The 25,530-nt window shown below is 37.9% G+C and overlaps 1 protein-coding gene across 2 annotated transcripts in view; it reads left to right on the top strand.

The window, feature by feature from the left end:
- RAB10 (RAB10, member RAS oncogene family) overlaps positions 1-25,530 on the top strand; it is a 76,045-nt gene that overhangs the window by 32,421 nt on the left and 18,094 nt on the right. For both annotated transcript variants that reach the window (XM_027113652.1, XM_027113653.1), the window contains exon 2: positions 18,887-18,947. In XM_027113652.1, coding sequence (XP_026969453.1) covers positions 18,887-18,947 — 61 coding nt within the window. The remainder of the gene's footprint in view (positions 1-18,886; positions 18,948-25,530) is intronic.

Below are 25,530 nucleotides of genomic sequence, written 5' to 3'. Positions count from 1 at the left end.
AACTTCAGCTTCTTTTTACAGCCTTGTGACTTGGAATCTATCAGTAGATAAGGAAGACTTCCGTGGGCATGCATGGAATCACACGTTTCAGGAAATGTAAAGAGCAAATGAGGGTACTCCTTTCAGGAAGTTTGGAATTAATGCTTTCTATATTGTTATTACAATTGTTAATTTCTGTTTGATTTAGAAATAGTTAATTTTAACAGTGTATTAGTAGAATGTTTTTAGCAGTCTAGGAACCCTCAAATAGAAAAACAATTCCTTATTCTGTGTTTGCAGTGAAAGAGAACCAAGGTAACCAATTAATGGGAGGTTGATATAAACCAATATGAGTTAGAAATGGCCTTGAACTTCTTAGATTTGTGCCTATCATCATCATTCTGTAGCACAAAGAGTAGAAGAAGAAAGAGCAGTTGATGAAAGTTATGGAATGGAGAGATTAAGAGTTGAGTGACTGAATGAATTGGATTTTTAAACTAATTGCAGAGGCTATAAACTGGAATACTTTCTTTGCTCTGCTCTGTAGTAATCTTTTGGTAGTATAATAGTAGACAACTTTGTACTGGAGACAGAAAACTAGCTTTGGTAACAATAAATTTTTTTAATAGGCAAATGACTTCATATCTTGGCCTTCATTTCCTGTCTGTAATAAAAGTGATACGATCTAACACTTAGGCTAACTAAGGTGCTGGGAACTGTACTAGGGTTTATATGGATTGTCTTTGTGGTTCCTGTATTAGCATGGTCTGAGAGATGGTTTGTGCTGTCCTACATATAGAGAAATAGCAGTGTACCAGCAGTAGTGCCTCTGTGAGAGAATAAAGCAACATTTCTTTAAGAGATTTGGAGCAAAGTGACTTAACTGATATGCAAAATAACTTATACACTACTTTGAGGCTTCAAAGGGGAGCAGTAAAGTGAAAGGCTGTATAGCAGTGGTAGTGTTACATTGATTGGATCTTGAGGACTCTTAAATCTTTCCACCTTTTCTTTGTCATCTGTCACCTCTGGAAACAACATAAGATTGGTCCTATAAAGGAGGGAGAGCCATTGGTCTGATTTCTTGCACAGGCATTCTGTAAGTTACAGATTTTATTTTTCAAGGTAAAAAACGGAAGCGGTGGCATTCATAGTTAAGAGCGTGGACTTTGGAGTCAAACTGACGAGTTAAAAAGCCAGTCTTAGCCATGTGTAAATTAGCCTTGGGTAAATTACTTACCTTCCTTGTGCCTTAGTTTTTCTCATCCACAAAACCCTAAGAGCTACTATGAGGATTAAATGAGTCAATGGGTGTAAAGTGCTTGTGTCTGGCACATAGTAAGCAGTATATAAATGTTAGATAAAACAAAAGTAGTAACAAAAGCCAGGGACCTCTGGGAGGAATAAGAAGTTGGGGCCCATATTTGTTGTGAGTGGAAACTGAGCTTAATTTGGAGGTCTTGAAGAGGCATGCCTGGTTCTAAATTTTGAAGCAGATACATGCAGCAACGTGAGAGTACAGGCTTCCTAGACAGTAGAAGAAAAAAGATGCCAAGATGAGATAATTGAAAGTGGAATATTGCTAAGGAATTAGAGAACATTATGCTTAAATTTTATTAGTACATCCCCTTTCCCCACATCAAACATTCTTAACAAGCCATGCCTCCTAAATTCTTAAGTGCCAAAAGTAGAACTATCCTTTATTTTCCAGTAGGGAAAACAGTCCTCATCCCCTCCATTAAGTCATTTATTGCCTGATGCCATTTGAAGATCCTTCCCGTCTACCTCCTCCCGGCTCTCTGTTGGAATTGAAATGGTTTTGTGCTTTGGCTGGCAGTGTCCTGAGTGGATCAGTACAGATTTAACTTGTTTAAGCAGATGTTTTTGTCTCTCTGATAAATAAGCTAGAGAAGAGGGTTGCTTGAAAGGTTTTTTTGTTTTTGTTTCTTAAGACTAAAAAAAGGAGGACTTCCCTGGTGACGCAGTGGTTAAGAATCCGCCTGCCAATGCAGGGGACATGGGTTCGAGCCCTGCTCTGGGAAGATCCCACATGCTGCGGAGCAGCTAAGCCCATGCGCCACAACTACTGAGCCTGTGCGCCTAGAGCCCGTGCTCCGCAACAAGAGGAGCTGCCGCAACAAGAGAAGCTATTGCAACAAGAGAAGCTACCGCAATAAGAAGCCTGAGCACCGCAAGGAAGAGTAGTCCCTGCTCGCCACAACTAGAGAAAGCTCGCGCGCAACAGCAAAGACCCAATGCAGCCAAAAATAAATCCATTAAAAAAAAAAAAAGACTAAAAACGAAAAACATTAAATAAAACCTCATCTGAAATCTAAAGGGGAGGAGGACTTAAAGATTTGGGGAAGTCAAGTGGATTAGCAGGAATTTAAAGTGGCTATGTTTTATCTAATACAGAATAAACAAATGCCATTGCAAAGTATTATTCTGATGTAAAAATTTCGTGGCTAAATAACAAGTTGTCATATTACTTAGAGAGTAATAAGCATTATGCATTAATAAGTTTGAAACAGTTGATCAACAAGTCCTAGATTCTGGAGATTCGGTGGCCTTTAAAGATAGTATATGAACTCATTTTAATGATTTAGAAAACCTTTCAATACTTGAAAAGTTGCAAATATCCATAAAAGGGGAAGGAAGATAGAAAGCAACAAAGGGTTAGAAGGTGAGTGAGCAAGTTCTGGAAAAATTGAGAACAATGTTGCTGATTTGAGATGCTGCTTGGAATACAGTTTGGTCTGGATCAAGGAGGTATCAGGAGAATAAGATAAGGGCAGGCCAAAAAGAAGATAGACAGTTTGACTCACTAACGGCAAAGCGTTAAGACTGGGAGAAGGCTGAAATTGGGTAGCTAGAGTAATGTTCAGAACCAATGTAATAGCTTCATTGAGGGCTTTTTATGTGCCATCCTAGACTTTTTACACATTAATTCTCATGTAATCCTCGCAGCATACTGGTGATAGAAATTTTAATTCCTGTTGTGGATGAGGGAAACAGGTCTAGAGAGGTTAAAGTTTCACCCAGTGCAACACAGCTAGTACCTGGCAGAGTCAGAGGGCATGTTTGTCTGTATCCTCTTAATCACGGTGGTCCATACTGCCTTTCTTAATTCCTAAAGTTAATTCACTGTCAGCCCTAACCTTATATTTGCTTATTGATGTGTAGTGTATAACCTAACAGATCATCAGTATGATTGGAGTAGTTTTGGAGGGATCATGATAGTTATTTGAGGCAGAGTTACTCTTGATGCTGTGGTACCAAATAAGAACATATGAAGATACCGCCATGTTCTAGAGAACACTAGCTTCTGGAAGGTGCCTTCAAAGTTTTGAGTAGTGGAAGTAGCAACAAAAGCAGCTAATGGTGTTTTATCACAGAATCTACTTGCTCAGTTCTTTGAGATGAAAAAAGTTTCTCTTTCCTTTTTAGAGAAGTGTCAAAGGAGTATTATAAAAGAAGCTCAGGAATAAAGGAATGGAGGAAGTTCATTAGGGACTCAAGGAGTTAACTACACATGCCAAATTTAAAACTACCTCTGGAAATGTGTGACTCCAATGAAACAAATCTTATGACTTCTGTGAAACAGAGCAAAGCTTATTACTTTCTACTACACTAATTTTGAATTCAAAATAATTAAGACATAGTAAGTGGGTTGTGTTTTTTACTTTTTCAGAGCATTTGGGTTTTCAGAAATTGTGTGAGAGGTACGTGTGAATTGGTTATATTTTTTTCATTTTTACCAAATTTGGTAGGTGGTAAAATGGAAATTCTAAGTAAATATTTAAAATTTTTTTAATTTTAAATTAAATTTAAATTAAATTTGGGTATTACAAATGGGTAATACATTTGTAATACCCACATGGGTATTACAAATATAGATATTAAAGGAAACTTTAAATTTTCAAATAGGAAAACTTACTCTGGCAGGTCGAGAAAAGGCATCACATCTTTTGTGCATAGAGAAACATGTTAATTTTCTGTTTTTGTGGTATTGCTTCTCTTGCTTTTATATTACTGTCTATTAACTGATGTGGAATTTGTCAGATTTCCCAGCTGTCTTTTCCAACTATATTACTTGTGAGAATCCTAATGACTTTATGAATTAGAGGAGTGTCTCTAAAATTAGTGCATAACAAATAAGACTTTCTTCATCCTGACTTACAGATACAGCAGTTCTTGGGCTTTATTATATATTACCGTGTGATGTCAGCTTCTTTGGTTTACTTGGATGAAATTATTTTTTGTTAGAATGACTTTTGTTGGCATTTGTAATGTAATTTTAAGGTAATATAATGTACAGATACTTTAGCTACTTTGGTTTTTAAAAGTCTGTGAATGAGATATAAGAGCAATATGCAGAAATGAAATGTATTTATATACACTGGCAGTGAAACATCCAAAAATGAATTTAAGACAATAATTCCATTTACAGTGACATCAAAAGAAACCAGTATTTAGGAATAAATTTGACAAAAGAACTGCAACACTTGCACACTGAAAACACTGTTGAAAGAGCTTAAAGAAGATCTAAGTAAATGGAAAGATTACCCCACTGCTCATGGACTGGAAGACAATATTAAGATGGCAGTACTACCCAAATTGACCTACACAGTCAGTGCAATTCCTATCAAAATCCTAGCTAGCTTGTTTGCAGAAGTTGACAGGTGGCCCCTAAGAGTCATGTGGAAATAGCCAAAATTACCTTGAAAAGAAGTACAAAGTTGGAAGACACACTACCTGATTTCAAAACTTAAAGCAAAGCTACAGTAATCAAGGCAGTGTGGTACTAGTGTAAAGACAGACATACAGATCAGTGGACTAGAGTGGAGAGTTCAGAAATAAACCCTTAATATTCTGGTCAATTGATTTTTGTTAATTAGATATTAAGTACCCCAAAGTACTGTCCTTTCCAATTCACCCTTCTGTCTCTACCCTCTCAACTTTCTTCCATTACTTAAATCAACAGGTGTTTATTGTGAGCACATAGGACTAGGGTGACTTCTGAGGTGATTTATTCACATACATCTGGCCTGACAGAGCTGGCATGTACTCTAAGGACTTGTATCCTAGAAGAATGCCAGCTTTTAACAGCGGTTAGAGAAGAATGGTGAGTAAGTATGTATATGAAATATATATATTTATAATTCAGTATCAGTGTTGCTCTTGCTGGTGGCTAGATTTGGGATAGTAAAAGAAAATAATTCACCTTTTAATAATTATATAATGAAAAAAGCTAATTACGAAATCGGGTACAAAGTCCAGATGACTTTGGCTTTGTTTCTTCACTCTGTAGTGTCAGACTGCCAGTATATCATCATGAAGATACGTGAGAAATATTATCTGTCACAGGTGGAGAAAGAATAATAGCTGGATTGTTTCTGAACTTCGTAATAAACTTAAAAAAAAAGCGTCTCATTTGATTTAAAAAAAAAACTTCCTTGGCTCAAATACTTTAATTTCACACTTAGCAAGTTTTCAGTAAATAAAAATTGGCCCTAAAACCTGGAAAGAATGATAATGTAGTGTACCAATACTATAAGTTACAGCCCTCTGGAACAATAGAAGGTGGGGGGACTGGGGCAGAGGCTATGAACTCCCTGAAATTCTACTTACAAATTTTGTATGTATGCACATTGGTGTGAGGGCATGTGCAAAGGATCCATGATTTTCATTAGGTTCTCAAATGATTTGGAACATATCCCAGGAAAGATTAAGGATTGCTTAAACCTTTAAAAGACAATAAAGCTGTTGAGAACTTTTACTTCTGGACATTACAGAGTAATTTACTGGTACCAGATTAGCCCTCTGGCCATAAATAAGGAGGAACTTGGACAAAACACATACAACAGGCAGGGCAGGACTGCATTCCCTGAGAGAAGGAAAATAAAATTCAGCCCTGCGAATCTCACAGGCTTTCTTTCTGAAACTAGATTCCAGTTAGAATCTAAGTTAATTAGAATCTAAGCAGGGTGAGGCAGTCTTGTTGGGCCAAGGAGATACAAGTCAGAGAATAGACTTGAGAGGCTGGAATTTGCAGGGGTGATTACCATAGAAGATGGGGTTACACAGACAGTGAAATCCAGAAATCTGCAGAGGAGCTCCTTTGACTCTTTGGCTGGATACTAAGCTGGGTGGAGCTCCATAGGCTGGGCAAAGAACAACTAACTATTAGAGGAAGAACAACTACCAGAGACTTGGTAGAAGTATTGGGACTTAACGTTGGGTTGTGAGGTATTTCTAGTTTTGACCAGCCAGAATGGAGAGACCTTGTGGAATATCAGAACCATTTGGGAGAGTCCCCAGATACGGTACTCCTTAGGAGTAGGGCCAAAGTAACTTTAGAAAAGGGGCTACTCAAGTCCCACCTTAAAACTGTGCTGAAAAATAGGCCTCAAAAGGATTAAGCTGATTCTCAACTAATTTAGCTGCCCACCTGAACAAAAACTCAACATGTAAGAAACCCATGGAAGCATTTAAAGGAAGCATGAACGTGAGAGAAATGTAAGATGTAAAAAAGACCTATTAGAACTCCTAGAACTGAAAAATACAATATCTGAAATGAAAAATTCAGCTGATGGGCTTAACAGCAGATTAAAAGAAGAAAAGACACTGCAGAAGAAAAGATCAGTGTAAGGTAATAGAAACTGTGCAAAATGAAACACTGGGGGGAAAAGTCTGGGGAAAAAAAGGAGAGAGCCTCAGTGATGTGTGGGACATTATCAAGCAGTCTCATGCATGTGCATTTGGACTCTAGGACGGCAGGTGGGAGTCCTGTGGTTGCAGAAGAAGTATTTGAAGAAATAATGGCTGAAAATTTTCCAAGTAATGACGAGAACTGTAATCCCATAGACTTTATGAACCTAGGTAGGATGAACATAGAGAAAATCACACTGAGACACGTGCTAACCCAGTGGCCAAAAACCAGTTACAAGGAGAAATCTTAGAGAAACCAGAGGGAAAAAAGACCACATTACATATACAGAGGGACAAAGATAAGAACAGCTGTTGACTTTTTATGAAACAATATGAGCCAACAAATGAGCAAATAACCACACTGAGGAAGAAGAAAAGAATAATCAAAATACCTTTAGAAAACAGTATTTGATTAGCTATTGTAAGACTAAAGGTAAAAAGGACTGTAAACATGCATTTTGGTGATTCTGATTTCTCACAAGGGTGGTATGGGTTAGCAAGTTGGAAACTATATACTAGGAATGAACACATAAGTAAATATATTTTAGATAATGAGAGCCAGGTTTCTACTATTAAAGAGGTTAAGGAAAGGAAGAAGACTAGAAGGAACTCTGTGATGTTGAATTGGAATCAGAATTATCAGTATGAACTCATGGTTTTATATATTATACATGCAGGTGGTTGTGGAAATACAGGTGTGTGTATATGCATGGATTAGTGTACATAAATATATTTTCTCACTCTGTCCTCTGGGAATGCCTAGAAGAAGCAGTGAGCATGCCTAGTGCCCAGATCTTGGACTCTACATTCAGTTTTTCAACAAAAGGAACCAGGACTCTTAAAAAGAACTGACTGCTTCCAGAACTGGGATATATGGGAGCATCTTTGGTGCCAGAAAATGAAGAAGTGCTCAGAAAAGGATGGGATATGTCAAAAGTATGTAAGAACCGGGCTTCCCTGGTGGTTCAGTGGTTAAGAATCTGCCTGCCAATGCAGGGGACACAGGTTCGAGCCCTGGTCTGGGACGATCCCACATGCAGCGGAGCAGCTAAGCCTGTGCGCCACAGCTACTGAGCCTGTGCTCTAGAGCCCGTGCGCCACAACTATTGAGCCTGCGCTCTAGAGCCCTTGAGCCAGAACTATTGAGCCCGTGGGCCACAACTACTGAAGTCCACGTGCCTAGAGCCGTGCTCCACAACAAGAGAAGCCACCGCAATGAGAAGCCCGCACACCGCAATGAGGAGTAGCCCCCACTCGCTGCAACTAGAGCAAGCCTGCGTGCAGCAACGAAGACCCAACACAGCCAAAAATTAATTAATTAAAAAAAAAGTATGTAAGAACCAACCTGAAAGAGCTTCTAATGTCCAAAGCTGTAATGAAATAATTATAATATTGCATTACTACCAATAGAATAAAATAGCCATTAGTCCATATTGGTATGTATAAAACAAACAGATAGGTTGGTGGGTAGAAGGGACAAATCATAAATGAAGAATTCCAATTAATAAGTGTAAAACCGTGACTGAAACAAAATCACCGTTACGCAAATACTGCAGTAATAGTTGTCACGGGCAGTCCAGTGATGGAAGGTAAAACCACTGGGTGAAGGTACGATGAGAAACATTTGCATAGTCTCAAGGTATTTTCTCTTAGAAATTATTGATTACAAAGGGAAAAACAGCAAATTTACAGCGGAGAGAAGCTCTGTAGATACCACCTTAACTAAGTTATTAAGGTTAATATCATAGAAAGAAGACATCCACAATATATACTTGGTATAATGAACCAAGAAAGGCAAAACATTACATCTGTGGTGTTTTGTGGTATTCTTATCAAAAAATGCAAAATCTTACTCTAATTATGAGAAGGCAGCAGACAAACCCAAATTGAGGGAGAATTCTACAAAATACCTGACCAGTATTCTTCGAAAGTATCAAGGTCATGAAAGACAAGAAAAGACTGAGTAACTGTCACAGATTGGAGGAGACTAGAGACGTATGACAGCTAAATACAAAGTGGGAATCTGGATTGGATTCTGGAATACAGTGACATTAGTAAAAAAAAAACAAAAAACAAAAACTGGTGGATTAGTTCTGTAGTTTGCATTGTACCAGTGTTACTTTCTTATTTCTGATAAATGTACTATGGTTATGTAAGTGTTAACATTAGGAGAAGCTTAGCTGAAAGGTATATGTGAACTCTGAGCTATTTTTTGCAACTTTTTTGTAAAATAATTTCAAAATAAAAAATTTCTTAAATCTACAGTTCTCCCCACATTGGGGAGTTGGAGAAAGAAACAATGCAAGCCAGAAGACAGTGAAATTACATATTGAAAGTTCCGAAAGGAAAAAACTTATCAAGTTAGAATTTAATCCTAACAAAAATATCTTTCAAAAATGAAGTCAAAATAAAGACATTTTCCATACAAAAGCTGAGAGAATTTCTTGCCGGCAGTCTTGCACTATTACAAATGTTAAAGGAAGTTTTCAGGCTGAAGAAAATCATGCCAGATGGAAACTCAGATCTGCACAAAGGAATGAAGAGATTAAGAAATGGTAAATATGTGGGGAAATATAAAACACTTTTTTCTCATTTTAGTTTATTTCAAAGACAATTGACTATTTAAAGCAAAGATTTCTATGTTTTATAGGATTCATAATATTTAGAAAACGTAGAAGTGTAACATGTAGAAGAAAAAAGATTTTTTAAATAGCCCAGTAATAGGAGAAAATGGAAGTATACTGCTATAAGTGTCTTATATTAATACCAGAAGTGGTATAATACTGTTTGAAGGTAGACTGTCCTAAGTTAAAAATGTATATTATAAATGCTAGTGCAACCACTTAAAAAAAATTAGGGATATCTAATAAGCTATTAATCATAAAAAAGCTCAAATGACTATTAATATTTCACAAAATAGATTTCAGAGTGAGGGATAAATACAGACTTTACAGTAATACAGACTTTTCAGAACAATAAAGTTGTCAATTTATCATATTTATATACCTAATAGTTTCAAAATACCTGAAGCAAAACCTGACAGAATTGGAAGGAGAAATAGACAATGTACAATTACATAGCTGGATGTTTCAACATTCCTCTTTAGTAATTGATTAAGTAGACATATATTAAAGAAATTGAGGGACTTACCTGGCGGTCCAGTGGTTAAGACTCAGCGCTTTCACTGCAGGGGACACGGGTTTGATCTCTGGTCCAGGAACTAAGAACCCACATACTGTGCAGTGTGGCCAAAAAATTAAAAAAAACTTAAAATAGTAAAGAAATAAAAAGAAACTGAATCTTAGTTTAAAATTCTCTGAAAGAAGCCTCAAGGCCCAGGTGGCTTCACTGGTGCATTTTTTTTTTTTTTTTTTTTTTTTTTTGCGGTACGTGGGCCTCTCCCGTTGCGGAGCACAGGCTCCGGACGCGCAGGCTCAGCGGCCATGGCTCACGGGCCCAGCCGCTCCACGGCATGTGGGATCTTCCCGGACCGGGGCACGAACCCGTGTCCCCTGCATCGGCAGGCAGACTCTCAACCACTGTGCCACCACTGATGCATTTTATCTAATGTTTAAGGGGGAAAATACCAATCTTAAACTACTTCAATAAATATAGGAGGAGGGCACACTTCCAAATCATTTATGGGACCAGCTTTATCTTGGATACTAAAACCATATAAAGATAAGACCTATTCCAAATGATCATTGACATGTCTTTCATGAACATGTATATAAGAACTCTTATCTAACTTGCAAATCAATTCCAGGAACTTATAAAATGAATAATATGTCACAACCAAGTGAGATTTATTTCAGGAATCCAATGTTGACTTCACATTCAAAATCAATTTTAATTATCCACCTTACTGGAATAAAGAAGAAAAATCATGAACATCTTTAATACGTATAGAAAACCCTTTGACAAAATGCAACCTCATTTTGCATCATGATACCTCACCAAACTAGGAACAGGACATTTCCTCAACCAACTAAATGATGTACAGTTAACACAATACTTTAATGGTGAAACTTTCAGTCTAAGCTTTCTCTTTTGAGGATCAAGTACAAAACAACAATGTATTAGAGGTCCTAACTAGTACAATAAGGCAAGGGAAAGAAGCAAGTCATAGAGGTTGAAAAGGAAGATGATATGGAAGTGCCTTTATACAGACTACCTGATTATATACATTGAAATTCTAAGCCACCATCACCCCCCCCCCAAAAAAAAGAGCAACTGTAATTAATAAGTGAATGTAGCAAGGTTGCAGGATACAAGGTCAATACAAAAATAAATTGTATTCTATATTTAGCAAAAAAAAAAAAAATTGGAAAATAAAACTTGAAATTACCATTTACGGTATTATCCACAAAATGAAGTAGGGATAAATTTAACAAAATATGTGCAAGACCTAGGCACTGAAAACTACAAAATACTGTTGAGAGAACTTAAAGAAGACCCAAATAAACAGAGATCATGTTCATGTTCATGGATGATGAACCATGTTCATCTACCATGTTCATGGATCAGAAGACTCGTTATCACTGTACCCAAACTCCTACTTATCTTTCCTGAACATGCCAAGCATATTTCTACCTCAGACCCTACGCACTTATTGTTTCCTCTGCCTGAAACACTCTCCTCACGTACTTTATTTTTTTTTGTCTTCTCTCCCTGGAATGTAAATCCCGTCAACAGAGGATTTTGTCTGCTTCATTTAGTGTCAAGTATATAGTAAGTGTGGTTTATTCTTCTGTAACACACATTACTATAATGTGAAATAGCTTGTAGATAATACATATATAGACATATATATTACATTGCACTAGAAATGCTTGTGTTATCTCTTTATTACATCTTAGGATGTAGTTGGAAGAGTTGAAGTTAGCTTTGGTTTTGTCAGTAATTTCTCAGTTCCCAGGAACTTATCCTGTCTCATACATTTCAAAAATTAAAATCAGTAGTTAATGGCATGCAGCAAAAGAAAAAAACAGGTCATTTAATTGGACTTCATCAAAATTAAAAACTTTGATGCATCAAAGGTAATTAAGAAAGTGAAGACAGCCTATAGAATGGAGGAAATATTTGCAAACCATATTTGTGATATGACTCTGTTTTCCAGAAGATATAAAGAACTCTTACAACTCAACAACAAAAAGATAACTTGATTTAAAAATGGGCAAAGGGGGCTTCCCTGGTGGCGCAGTGGTTGAGAGTCCACCTGCCAATGCAGGGGACACGGGTTTGTGCCCCGGTCTGGGAAGATCCCACATGCCGCGAAGCGGCTGGGCCCGTGGGCCATGGCTGCTGAGCCTGCGCGTCCGGAGCCTGTGCTCCGCAATGGGAGAGGCCACAACAGAGAGAGGCCCGCATACCGCAAAAAAAAAAAAAAAAAAAAAAAAGGGCAAAGGACTTGAATAGACATTTCTCCAGAGAAGGTATACAAATGGTCAACAAGCACATGAACTGATGTTTAGTATCAGTAGTCATTAGGGAAATGCGAATCAAAACTACAGTGAGGCACCACTTCATATGCACCCCCTAGAATGACTTATAAAAAGGAAAATAATAAGCATTGGTTAGGATGTGTAGAAAAATTGAACCCTCATACATTGCTAGTGGAAATGTAAATGGTGCAGCTGCTGTGGAAAACAGTGGTTCCTCAAAAAGTTAAACAAAATTACCATATGACCCAGCAATTCCACTTCTTGTATATACCCCAAAGAATTAAAAACAGGTACTCATATAAACACATATACATGCATATTCATAGCAACACTTTACCAAGGCCAAAAGGTGAAAACAGCCGAAATGTCCGTCAACAGATGAGTGGATAAGCAGATAATGGTGTATATACATATGATGGAATATTATTCAGTCATAAAATGGAATGAGGTACTGACCGATACATGCTACAACGTGGATGGACCTTGAAAACATTATGCTAGGTGAAAGAAGCCAGACACAAAAGGTCACATGTTACATGCTTTCATTTATATGAAATATCCAAAATAGGTAAATCTATAGAGACAGAATGCAGACTGGTGGTTTCCAGGGGAGTGGTGGGAGGGGAAATGGAAAGCCACTGACTAATGGGTATGGAGTTTCCTTTTGAGATGATGAAAATGTTTTGGAACTGGATAGAGGTGCTGGTTGTACAATATTGCGAATATACTGAATTGTTCACTTTAAAATGGTAAATTTTATGTGAATTTTACCTCAGTAGAAAATAGGCTAAGAGCATGTATGGTCTGCAATCAAACAGACATGAAATTGAGTCCTGGTTTTTGCCGCCTATTAATTCTGTGACCTTAAGTAAATTACTGTATATTTTGTCTTCTATAAAATAGGCATATTAGGGGAATTCCCTGGCGATCCAGTGGTTAGGCCTTGGCACTCTCATTGCCGGGGCCTGGGTGTGATCCTTGATCTGACTAAGATCCTGCAAGCTGTGTGGCACGGCCAAAGTAAAATAAAATAGGCATATTAGTACTTTCTCAGAGGATTTTTGTTAATATTAAATGAGATAGTATATGTGAAATGCTTACAATATTTAATTATCCAGTGAATATTAGTGTTAATTGATTTTTCTTTTGCTGCTGCTATTGGTTTTTATTTCACTCATCATTTGTAGAATAGAAATAATAGTATGGACTAGGATTGTTCTGATGACTTAATGAGTTATCTGTGCAAAGGGCTTAAAACAGTACCTGGCACATTGTAAATTCTCAAAGTGTTTACTAAGCTATTACTATTAAATGAAAGGATCTTTAGAGGGAACTTTTTTGCATTCTCCATTTTCACATCCATATGGAGATGTCCATTATGGAAAATGGCCTTTTCAAAATTTGTGCTGTTAATGACAGAGCTAGGACTAGGTCTTTTAAATTTCAGACTAAGCTACATTCAAAGGATTGTAGGTATGCGATTCCTATTTCCTCTCCTGGTGTGGTGAAAACACTTGATTTTCACCTGTTAAAAACCACAGATATAGATCATTTAGCTATACGTTGTTGAACTTCGGTTATCTGGAGTTTATTATATAGGTTGTTTCTGCCTGCATTAATTACTATTGATGTGTCATCAGAAGCCAAGTTTTGGAAAACTGATATTTATAATGACTAGAAGTTGCAGTTACTTTTCTTGCCACTGGATGGTGCAACATCATTAAGGCAAATGTTTTGCCTGATATTGTTTCTCACTTTCCTGAGCAACTGAAAATTGATAAACGAATTAGACTGTGGTAAATTGAAATACTTGTTTGAACTGGGTCCCAGGAATCTGTAAAAAGTGGGGATTTCCTCTAGTATATTTTTACGTAAGCAAAAGCTGGAAAAGAATCGCTGGTTGGATCAAACCCTATGATTTTGCTCTAGTCTGTGGTAATTTAACAAATGATAGTGTTGCAGGAGAATCTGATTCTTCCTGGCAGACTCTTAAAGGGTGATAGGTTTTCCTAGCTTCTCTTGGCAGCTGAGTTATTGATTTTGCCCTAATCTTTAACTTGTATCAAAAAGTTTTCTAGGGTTTCCCTGATGGCGCAGTGGTTGAGAGTCCACCTGCCGATGCAGGGGACACGGGTTCATGCCCCGGTCCGGGAAGATCCCACATGCCGCGGAGCGGCTGGGCCCGTGAGCCATGGCCGCTGAGCCTGCACGTACGGAGCCTGTGCTCCGCAACGGGTATTAAAAAAAAAACAAAAAACAACTTTTCTACTCTATCTTAAATATAGGTTTTTCCAACCTATGTTTGGGGGTGTGGAAAGTGCGTGCTGGAGTGACTAAGGTATTTACTTGGGAAAAGTGCACAGTTGTAAAAGTTGTTTTTGAGAGTGACTATAGAAAAAAGGCTGGAAGGAATGAGACTGTAGGGGTGGCTTGGGGCCATGCTAGAAGTTAGGTGATCAAGTCGGAGTGTTTGTGTAGTGGAGAGAACATTTGTAAACATACCTCCTCCTCTATTAACCTAATTTTTGTTTCTATTAATGTAATAACTACAGAGTTTTAGAAGTTAGTACTTTAAGGCCTATGACAACAGCAGCAGCAACAATAAATCCTTGCCCCATGCTCACTTGTGTGTTACCTTTCCCAAACATTTTTTGGCCTTTACTTCTGATATTCAACCCCATATTCCCTAGTCATATGTATTTAACTTTTAAAAAGACTAATTTGAGAAATTTCCTCTTGTTGTTACGGAAGATGAGAATTGGAATACTCTTAATACCATGAGGCATTCTTGGTTCCTCTCCCTTCATCTTCTCAAATAGTTATAACACGTTTTGTTAACTGCTAAACCAAGTAGTGTACTATAATTGCATTTCCTTTCTTGGACAGTTTTCTGTTTTTACTGAGTTTACAGTCCCTTCATTGTTACATATGCTTAGATTTCAAGGCACTATTCATACTTTATCCCAAACTCTACAACAGAATTGCCAGACCTTCTGAACTCTTCTTTTCATTTAAATTCTATTAATACCATTTCATCCCCTCCTTCTCTTAGGAGGCATACCTCTTGGCACTTTCTCTGCATTTTAGCATTTTATTCTGTCCTGTTGTTTTCTTTCCTCATTCTCTCCTGAACTGGTTGCTTCTCTAGGCCAGTTTGAACTGCCCTTTACATCACTCTTTTTTGGGGGGTGGAGGAGTGTGCTGCATGGCTTGCGGGATCTTAGTTTCCCGACCAGGGATTGAACCTAGGCTACGGCAGTGAAACCACCAAGTCCTAACCACTGGACCACCAGGGAATTCCCTATATCACTCTCTTTGCTGGATTCTTTTTCTTCCTATTCTTGGTAAAGCAGTCTCTCCTAGTAGCTGTCTTAGAAAAGATGCACGAGAGCTAAATATTTTGAGATCTTTCATCTTTAGAAATGCCTTTTTTTTACTCTTATTTGATTTTGGCTGGATATAGGTTGGGAATACTTTTTTTTTTAATTAATTTATTTTTGGCTGCATTGGGTCTTCGTTGCTGCGTGCAGGCTTTCTCTAGTTGCAGTGAGCAGGGGCTACTCTTTGTTGCAGTTCACGGGCTTCTCATTGCAGTGGCTTCTCTCGTTGTGGAGCACTGGCTCTAGGCGTGCGGGCTCAGTAGTTGTGGCGCACGGGCTTAGTTGCTCCATGGCATGTGGGGTCTTCCCGGACCAGGGCTCGAACCCATGTCCCCTGCGTTGGCAGGCGGATTCTTAACCACTGCGCCACCAGGGAAGCCCGAGAATACTTTTTTTTTTCTTTTTCTTTTTTTGCAGTACGTGGGCCTCTCACTATTGTGGCCTCTCCTGTCGCGGAGCACGGGCTCCGGACGCGCAGGCTCCATGGCCATGGCTCACGGGCCTAGCCGCTCCGCGGCATGTGGGATCTTCCCGGACCGGGGCACGAACCTGTGTCCCCTGCATCGGCAGGCGGACTCTCAACCACTGTGCCACCAGGGAAGCCCCCGAGAATACCTTTTATTTACCTTTTTGTATCCTGGATTCTAGTGTTGCCGTTGAGTAGTTCAGAGTTGTTATTCTTGATTGTTTAATATGGCCTGGTTTGTTTCTCTGCAAGCTTTTATAATATTATCTTTATTCCTGAAATTTATCTTCAGCCCTGAAATTTCATGATGATATAATTCGGTATAGATCTTATTTTATTCATTATGCTAGGCACTAGGTGAGTCTTTCAGTCTAAAATAGATTCCTTTGATTCTGTTAAGTTTTCTTGCATAATTTTTAGATTACTATTTTCTGTGTGTCATTTTCTCTGTTCTTTCTTGAACTTATGAGTTAGATGTCAGATCTCCTGGTATGATCTTTTGACTTATCATATCTCACATACATTCCATTCTTTGTCATTTTGTTGTATTTTTTGAGAGATCTTAATTTTCCCTTACAGCCTTTCTGTTGAGTATATTATTTCTGCCTTTTTAATTTCCAGGAGTTTTCTAGTTCAGATTACTGTTTCTTCCCCCCACCCCCCCATCTTGTTCTGAGAAGATAAAAAGAACTATATCTTTTCCTCTGTATTGCCCCTGTTTCCTCCAGGTTTCCTTTTTTGTTTGTTTTTGCTTTTTTATTTTGATATCTCGTTGGAACTTTGTCCTTCATGCTTTTGCCTGAAACTCTAAAAAGCTGACTGGAAGCTAAGCAGGCAAGTGTAGAGCTTGTCAAGTGGTGAGTTTCACCCTAAAGGTGAAGCATCTGTGTCTTTTCTCAGGGACCCTTTTATTTTCTCTAGAAAATGTCATTTATCTGTTTATTCAACAGTGATTTCTTGAATGCCTGCTTATATGTCAGGCATAGCTCTAGGTGCTGGGAATTTAATAGAATTGAACAGATAAAAATCCCTACCCTTGCTGGATCTTATATTTGGCAAAGGGAGGCAGAAAAAGAAAAAGAAAAAGTAAATATATACAGTATATTTAAGGAATGTTAAAGATTAAAAAGTAAGGAATAGGGTTAAGGGAGTATTAACAGATAATGGACATGGGGTAAGGGACATGAGGAAAAGTTGCAGCTTAGGATATGTTAGCTAGGGGAAGGAGCTCTGATGGAGAAGAAAGTATTCCAGGATGGGAGAACAGTATATACAGAGACCTTGAGGTGGGAATCTGCCTGACCTGTGTGTGGAACAACTTGTGGAAGCCAGTACCGTTAGCGAGATCAGAGTAAGATGATATAGAAGATGCTGGGACTCCCCTGGTTGTCCAGTGGGTAAGACTCCATGCTCCCAATGCAGGGAGCCCAGGTTTGATCCCTGGTCGGGTAACTAGATCTTGCATGCATGCCGCCTGCCACAACTGAGGAGCCCACATGCTGCAACTAAAGATCTCGCATGCCTCAGTGAAGGCCCAGTGCAGCCAAAATTTAAAAAATAAATAAATAAGTAAATATTTTTTTTAAAAAGATGATATAGAAAATGCTGAGGTCAGAGTGAACAGGGGGGAGGTGGGCAGAATGTGTAAGACCTTATGGACTATTTTAGGGACTTTTGCTTTTTAGTCTTTGTGAAAGATGAGATTTGGAGATAGCCAGTAAGCAGTTGGGTATCTTAAGTTTGGAGTTAAGGGGAGCAGTCTGGGCTATGATATAAAATTTGAGAGTTGCCACTGTGTACATGGAATTTAAAGCCATAAAATCAGGGAAAAGACGTTCACTCCAATTTTTAGAAAAGTTAGGTGAGGAGAAACCAGTAATGAAGATTGATGAGTGGCCGGAGAGGTAGGAACACTAGCAGAGTTTTTGTGCAGAAAAGAATGAAGAACTGCTTCAACTGCTGCTAATTATTTTGAGGATAGACAACATGAGATGGAGAGGGAAAATCATGGAGTCTAGGATGAGGTTTCTGTCTTGAACAGTTAGGTGGATGGCTTAAAACAGTCTAAATTCTTGGAAGTTTTCCAGTGTTACCTGGTTTCCATCACAAAGGGTTTAGAGCTTTCAGACTGTCCTAATTTCACTTCTATTCAGGAAAGTTTTCTGAAATAGTATTGGTTGTCAGGTTTGTCATTAAGATTAATTAACAAATTCTATGCCTAACTGGGATTGTTCAGTCCTGTTCAGAGTTGTTCTTGACAACCAGATCATTTTAGGACGATTTTCTCAGTAATTCCTAGAGAAACAAAAATATGGGCTGTAGACATAGTCTGAGGTTTGTAAGTGTCAGACAAATGGCCCTCTTTTTTTATTTTAATTGGGTATGGGAAACAAACTGAAAGGGCCAAATTGAAGATTTTAGTTAGTTAAAGAGCAGACAGATCCTGGGGAACCTATAATACTTTTGCTTCATGTACTGTGACACACTGTGTTACTAGATGCATAAACATCTAGTACTTTTACACTTTCTAAATTCATTGACCTGTTCATCATTATGAAATGACCCTCTTTATCCCTGGTAGTATTCTTTTCTGGAAGCTAGTGAAGGGTATGTCTTTTGCTAATAGGAAACATCTTTTTATTCTTTTGCATTAAAATATTAGATATTAAAAAATATTTTTTTAATTTCCTAATTGTAAAATCTCTGTATATAACTATTTCTTCTACTGTCTTGGATCTTATATCACACAGGTTTACAGTTGGACACTTTTGCTCAGAATTGCATACATAGTAAATTTCCAGAACCAAACAAACAAATTTTGAAAGTATGTTTTTACACCAATTAATTTTAGTATAGCCATGTTCAGAGCCATAGATACAATTTACCTTTTTTTTTCTATGTTGTAGGAATAGACTTTAAGATCAAAACAGTTGAATTGCAAGGAAAGAAGATCAAGCTACAGATATGGTAAGTAATGCTAATTTATTCACTTTATGTAGTAGAATGTTAACTTCCTGAAGGTTAGGCAGTGAAATCCTTCCTTGTCAACTGTTTAAATTCTAGGAAACTTCCCATTCTAAGCCAGTAGTCAGGTGACCTTCTTTCAGTGATGTAAAAAAAAATTGTTGCCATGGACTTCGGAGTCCGTGAGATCTGGCTTGAGTGTTTTACCTTTTCTACTTACAGTATGAACTTGGGTAAGTTACATATCACTGTGAGGCCTTTATATCTTCATATGTAAAATGGAGATAATATCACCTATCTCAAAAGATTGTTATAAGGATTACATGAAATAATCTAGGTAATGCCTTTAGCACAATACTTTGCTCAGAAACACTATAAAAAAATTAATATAATCTTTTTGTTGTTTGGCGAGTCTTTAAGCTAAAAATGTACTTAATGTGTTTATAACTTTTTATAGGCATTATTATTTTCATTAGTTTGTATAGGATTTGCCCCGTAGAAGCACAATAAAATTCTTTAAATTTGTATTCAGGTATGAATCATAGACTTTAAAATTATAATAGCAGCATTTTTCAGTGAATATTAAGTGATCACAATGACCCTGTGAGAGATATATTATTCCTTTTTTAAAAAAATTTTCCTGAACAGCCTTATTGAGGTATAACTGGCACACGATAAACTACACATATTTAAAGTATACAGATTGGTAAGCTTTGACATATATATAAATCTGTGAAACCATCACCACAGTCAAGATAATGAACATATTCATCACCTCAGAAGTTTCCTTAAGCCTCTTTGTAATCTTGCCTTCCTATCCCCAGTCCCCAGGCAACCACCTTTCTGCTTTCTGTCACTATAGACCTGTTTCCATTTTCTAGTACTGTATACAAATGCAGTCATGTAATGTGTTATTTTTCTTTGTCTTTTTTGAGGGGAGGGGTCTGGCTTCTTTACTCAGCGTAGTTATTTTGAAAACTATCAATGATTTTATGTGTATCAATAAGTTCATTACTTTTTATTGCTAAGTAGTTTTCCATTGTTAAGATAAATCACAACTTGTTTATTCACCGTAAAGCTGCTACAGATCTTTGTATAGGCAAATGCTTTCTTTTCTCTTGGGTTATTCCTATTTTATAGATAATGAAATGGAGGCATTTTGAAATAATTTAACCAAGGTCATACAGCACGTAAATAGCAGAGCTGGGATGCATTACATGCTCAGAATGTAGGGTTGAGAGTGACATTCTTAATTGCTATACTGCCTCCTATAAATAGTAGTTTGTCAATTGATTTTGCTGCTCTTTTCAGTAACTATCGTTTTTCTTTCTTCATTGCCAGTCAACAGTTGTGTTAAATATGAATTCATGTTAATCTTTGGCTTTACTGTAATTGGACATATCGTAGAGTGGTTATGAGGATTAGTGATACACGTAAGGCACTTAGAGCAGTCTCCAGTGCATAATTAATGTTCAAGAAATCGTAGGTATTATTATTTGGGGATCTCCCATGTTGAGGCTAGAACCCTAAGAATGGTAACATTTTTGAGCAGAGGAACAAGTTAGCAAAGGAAGTTGCAAACCCATAGTTGGAGAGTTAGAAAGGAGAATTAGGAGAGAACAATGTCCCAGAATCCAAAAGACAGTTTCAAAAAGTTAGGTATAATTAGAAGTCCAGTATGTCTAACCAGAATGTCTTCATTACCTGACCATGTAATTAGAAGTACAATCTTCATAACATCTTTAAAATTTAATACAAATTTAAATAAAATCTAGACATTTTAAAGCATTTCCTAAATTTAATGATTCTCTTTGAAGCACAACCCACTTGATGATCATTGATTTTTTCTTTTCTTTAACTGGGAAATAACCCAGCAAATGAAAAATGCCTCATATTCTATTTCATTATAATTAAAGTGATCTCAAGGGAAAGGATGTCAATTACTTATTCTGAATTTCAACCAGCCCCTCACGTCTTATTCCGACCTTGTCCCTACATAACATTTGTGTTTCAAGCGCCCTCCTAGGCCTTGCCAGACTGATTGGCTCTCTTCTTAACTGTATCCCCTCTGTATAGGGGATACAATTATTATTTAAGCCAATAATTCTCAAACTTTTTTGACAGTAGGTAAGATACATTTTACATTGTGACTCTGTGACTCAATATACATGTATATGTGTGTGTATATAACAGAAACAGGAGCATACAAAACAATATTTTTAAGACATATTTTTCTTTATACAGTATATAAAACCTTTGCCCTACTGAATATGTCCTGTTCCTCCTCCTACACTCTGTCCTCCACAGACTCTCCCTTCTGTTTCTTGACCTGTGGCTTTAAACATTTTTCCCTCCTCTTACCATTTTAGTTTCTGTAGCTTTCAGAAGTAAAGAGTAACACGTAATGCTTGTTTTTAAAGAGAGCCTTCCTCAGAAGGTGCTCTTTTGAAATAAGAAGTCCTCCAGTGTAGCCTTCAAGATTAATCTAGAAAAGATTTCTAGTGTACCTATAAAATCAAGTATAGCAGAGAAATGGCAACATTTATAATTTAGAGTTTATAACACTTTAGAAGGAAAATTTGATGTAGTTTAGGTTTTCATGTATACAATTGACTGCTTTTTTTTTTTTGGTGGTACGCGGGCCTCTCACTGTTTTGGCCTCTCCCGTTGCGGAGCACAGACTCCGGACGCTCACGCTCAGCGGCCATGGCTCACGGGCCCAGCCACTCTGCGGCATGTGGGATCTTCCCAGACCGGGGCACGAACCCGTGTCCCCTGCATTGGCAGGCGGACTCTCAACCACTGCACCACCAGGGAAGCCCTGCTTTTTTTTTTTTAATTAATTTTTATTTATTTATTTTTGGCTACATTGGGTCTTCGTCGCTGCACGCGGGCTTTCTCTAGTTGTGGCGAGCGGGGGCTGCTCTTTTTTCTGGTGTGCGAGCTTCTCACTGCGGTGGCTTCTCTTGTTGTGGAGCATGGGCTCTAGGCATGCAGGCTCAGTAGCTGTGGCTCGCGGGCTCTAGAGCGCAGGTTCAGTAATTGTGGTGCACGGGCTTAGTTGCTCCGCAGTATGTGGGATCTTCCCGGACCAGTGCTCGAACCCGCGTTCCCCGCACTGGCAGGCAGATTCTTAGCCACTGCGCCACCAGGGAAGCCCTGCTTTTAATTTTAAATATCCATTTTCTTGTAAAGATTAGGAATGAGTGACTGGTTAAAATTTGTGATTAATAGTTTTCAAGAGGTTAGCATTAGGCCAGCTGATTTTGTTTTCTTTGCTTGAGTTGATATGCATGTTAATATTCCAGGGAGAAAAAAAGTCATGTAGCTCCAGGTTAAGAGATCTGCTGGGATATGCTGCAGTGATTCAAGAAAGCTTTTAGGAGGAAAAACCCCATTACTATTAACTTATGATGATACCAAAATTCAAAATGCTATTCTCAACTTCAGTACTTTGCTTCCAGTTGCTACTAAAAAGCACAGTGATTTTTATCTCTCTTTAGTTTGAATGAATATATTCAGGTTCTTGTTTCAGCATGAAAAATTGTTCTGTGATTGAATATTAATTTTGGAAACTTTCTTTAGTCTGTGCTAAAGCTTTGTCTTATTTTTCTTACTCGAATGGTCTTCACTCATTTCTTTCTAGGAATCTTTTAGTTTAACTGTTGCATAAGGGTCTCACCTGTCCAAGGCACATGTATGTGGGCCTGAAATTAGCTTGTTTGGCTGATAGAGAAGCAGCTAGCTATGGTTTTTAAAATCCCAGATCTCTAGAAAATTTCTACCGAAGTGTCTTTTGCTATCTACATTTTCCGTGGAGTAGTGGGTCCTGCCAGGAAAACAGTCATAGTGAGTTACTTTAAGTCTGCCTTTTCTTTCGGTTTTTTTCTTTTTTGTTATTTTTGGGGTTTTTTTTTGGCGGGGGGGTCAGAAATGTTTGCCACTGTCAACATTTGTATCTTGTACCAGCAGCAGATTTTAACGTCAGCACAGTTACCAGAAACCAGTTAGTATCATATTGTAGAGAAATTAAACATTTACCGACATAAAGTGCCGGATACACGGGAGCCGTCTTTGAGTTTTCCCATTCCCTTAACCCCAACATCCAATTTAGCAAGTCTTGTTGATTCTGTCTCTAAAATATGTCTAGAATCCAAACACATTCTGATGTCTCCGTTGTTACCCCCTAGATCAAGCCACCATTACCTATTCTTTGGACCATTGCAGTAGGCTTTTAATATTCTAACAGGTCCTTACTTCCCCTTTGCCTTCTTCCAGTACTTTTCCCAGGTAACAGCCTTAGTAACCTTTTTCAAATATAAATATGATCATGGTTGTCATTCCTTCCCCTATTTATAACCATTTTGACTTTCCTTTGCATTTCGAATGAAAGCCGAAATTCCAAATCCAAACTCCTTTCCACAGTTTACAGAGTGGTCCCCTGCCCGCTGTTCTGACCTCCTTTTATGCTCCCTGTATATATAGTCTCTCCCCACAGCTGATCTCCTTTCAATTCCATGAACATGGCAAGCTCTTCTCCAGTTTAGGACCTTTGTACATACCCTGTAGATCCCCCTTAACCCACCCAAGTGTAGCTAGACTAAGCATTCTGAAGTACCACTCCATTCCAGAGGCTTCCCATTTCAACAGAAATGAATTTGAAAACTCCAGTTTCTGGCTACTGCCCCTTCTGACCTCATCTCTTACCAGCTTTGCTCCAGCCACTGTGGTCATTTTTTCCTCTCCTGAACATGCCAAGCATATTCCCATCTGTGGGCCCTTGTTATTCACCTGTTCCTTCTGCTTGGAATGCTTTTTATCAGATCTTTGTGTTGCTGCCTTCTCTCATTCAATCTCAGTTCATTGTTAGCCTCTGAGAGAGGCCCTGCATGATGACAAACTAAAGCCACCCCAGTCCTTTAGGCACTATCATGTTTATCTTAGTTTATGTTTGTCATAGTATTTTTTTAGTATCTAAGTTTACCATATTTAAAAAATGTGTTCATTGTTGTTCCCCTCACTAGAATGTCAGCTTTTTGAGGGTGGGGATGCCATCTGTCTGATTTGTGGTTATGTAACCATCCCCTACAACAGACCCTGGCAGATACAGATGCTGAATAAATATTTGTTGACTGAATGACTTTGTTTGATTGGTTTCTGTTCATACTTCACTTCTCACTTACCTTAAACATCACCTCTATAGAGAAGACCTCCTTGATTATCAAGATTGCTTCCTCCCTCCCCTTTACGTCATTCTTCATCACTCTACCCTGTTTACCTTGTTAAGGTTTATCACAATTTGGAATTACATATTTATTTACTTGTTTGTTCCTGTCCCCACTGTAATGTAAGCTCTGCAAGGGTAGGTATCAGGCTTTTGACTTTTGACCCGTTTTGGGCGATGAAGACGAGCATAAATTAAACTCACAGTATTTTGGGTGTAGAGAAGTTGCATATCTGTGAGGAAATCCAGGCCTTGTTAAGATAAAACCCAATGTGAGAAATTTAACATCCTAATTTATAAAGTAAATAACTTCATTATGTTACCAAAAGCACAAAGTTACGAAATTTGGGGTCTCTGCCTTGCCGAGGAGCTTGATGTTGTCTCTGGCCTGTTCTGGTGCTGTCAGTGTCCAGCCTAAAAATAGCTGTCATAATAGCAGCCAGAGCACACGGCTTCTTTGACCCTGTGTGTGGGACTAACAGTTAAGGAAATAAGCTCTTTTAGTTCCTAGGAATATATCACTCCTTTCATTATATGTCAGTGGGAAAAAATAGGATTTTACAACATTCTCTTAGCTGTGCATCTGTCATTTTATGTAAGGAAAATTCTATTGCCATTGATTCATAATTTCAGAAATCTGATTATACTACATAGGCTGAGAAGAAAAAATTTTTACTAGGAGAGGAAAACCAAGTGGTTTTGAAAACAGGCTCAAAAACCTGTAATATGGGACATGAAAAGGTAATGTGAATATATACCGTGTTTAATTGCTCTTCAGACAATAAACACCTGCTTTTGCTGATTGGAGTCAACCTGCTGTCTTTAGACCTGGGTGTATGTGTTTTAGGTTTTATGCAAACCTAAAAATAATTTGACCATGAATTAGCAGCTGTGGCTATTTTTAGCCCTGGGCGGAGGGTCACCAATTAGCCTAGAGATGGTGAGGCAGGGACTCCCTTTCTGCTTTGAAATAAATTGTTGATTGCATTAACAATTGGTAGGGATTGGTATTATAGGAGGATCCAGGAAAAGGATAATTTTAAAAGACTTAGCAAGGAGAGCATATAAAAAGAAGGAAGAGGGGTTGTAAGAAGTTTTGGGAGATGGAGGAGACAAAAATCAAAGAACAGATGGAGTAGTATGCCATCAGTGAAAACAAAAACTCTTATTTTGTTCTGAAATCATGATTACTTTTTCAGAAGGGCCATTAATATTTCAATATCTTTTTATCAGTATTTCATAACTAAGCAGCATAATAATATAAAAATAAAATTTCCTCTCCAGGTGCCATTGATTTAGATTTAGCTAAGTAGTTTCTTTGCAGTGTGTTTTTTCTTGGTGGAGAATGTAGTCATAGATTTG

The sequence above is a fragment of the Aethalodelphis obliquidens genome, unplaced genomic scaffold (genome assembly GCF_003676395.1).
Source record: "Aethalodelphis obliquidens isolate GAN/ISIS:26980383/991018 unplaced genomic scaffold, ASM367639v1 scaffold12, whole genome shotgun sequence".
Lineage (NCBI taxonomy): Eukaryota > Metazoa > Chordata > Mammalia > Artiodactyla > Delphinidae > Aethalodelphis > Aethalodelphis obliquidens.
Note: the sequence above shows the minus strand (reverse complement) of the source record. Positions and strands in the feature narration are given on the sequence as shown.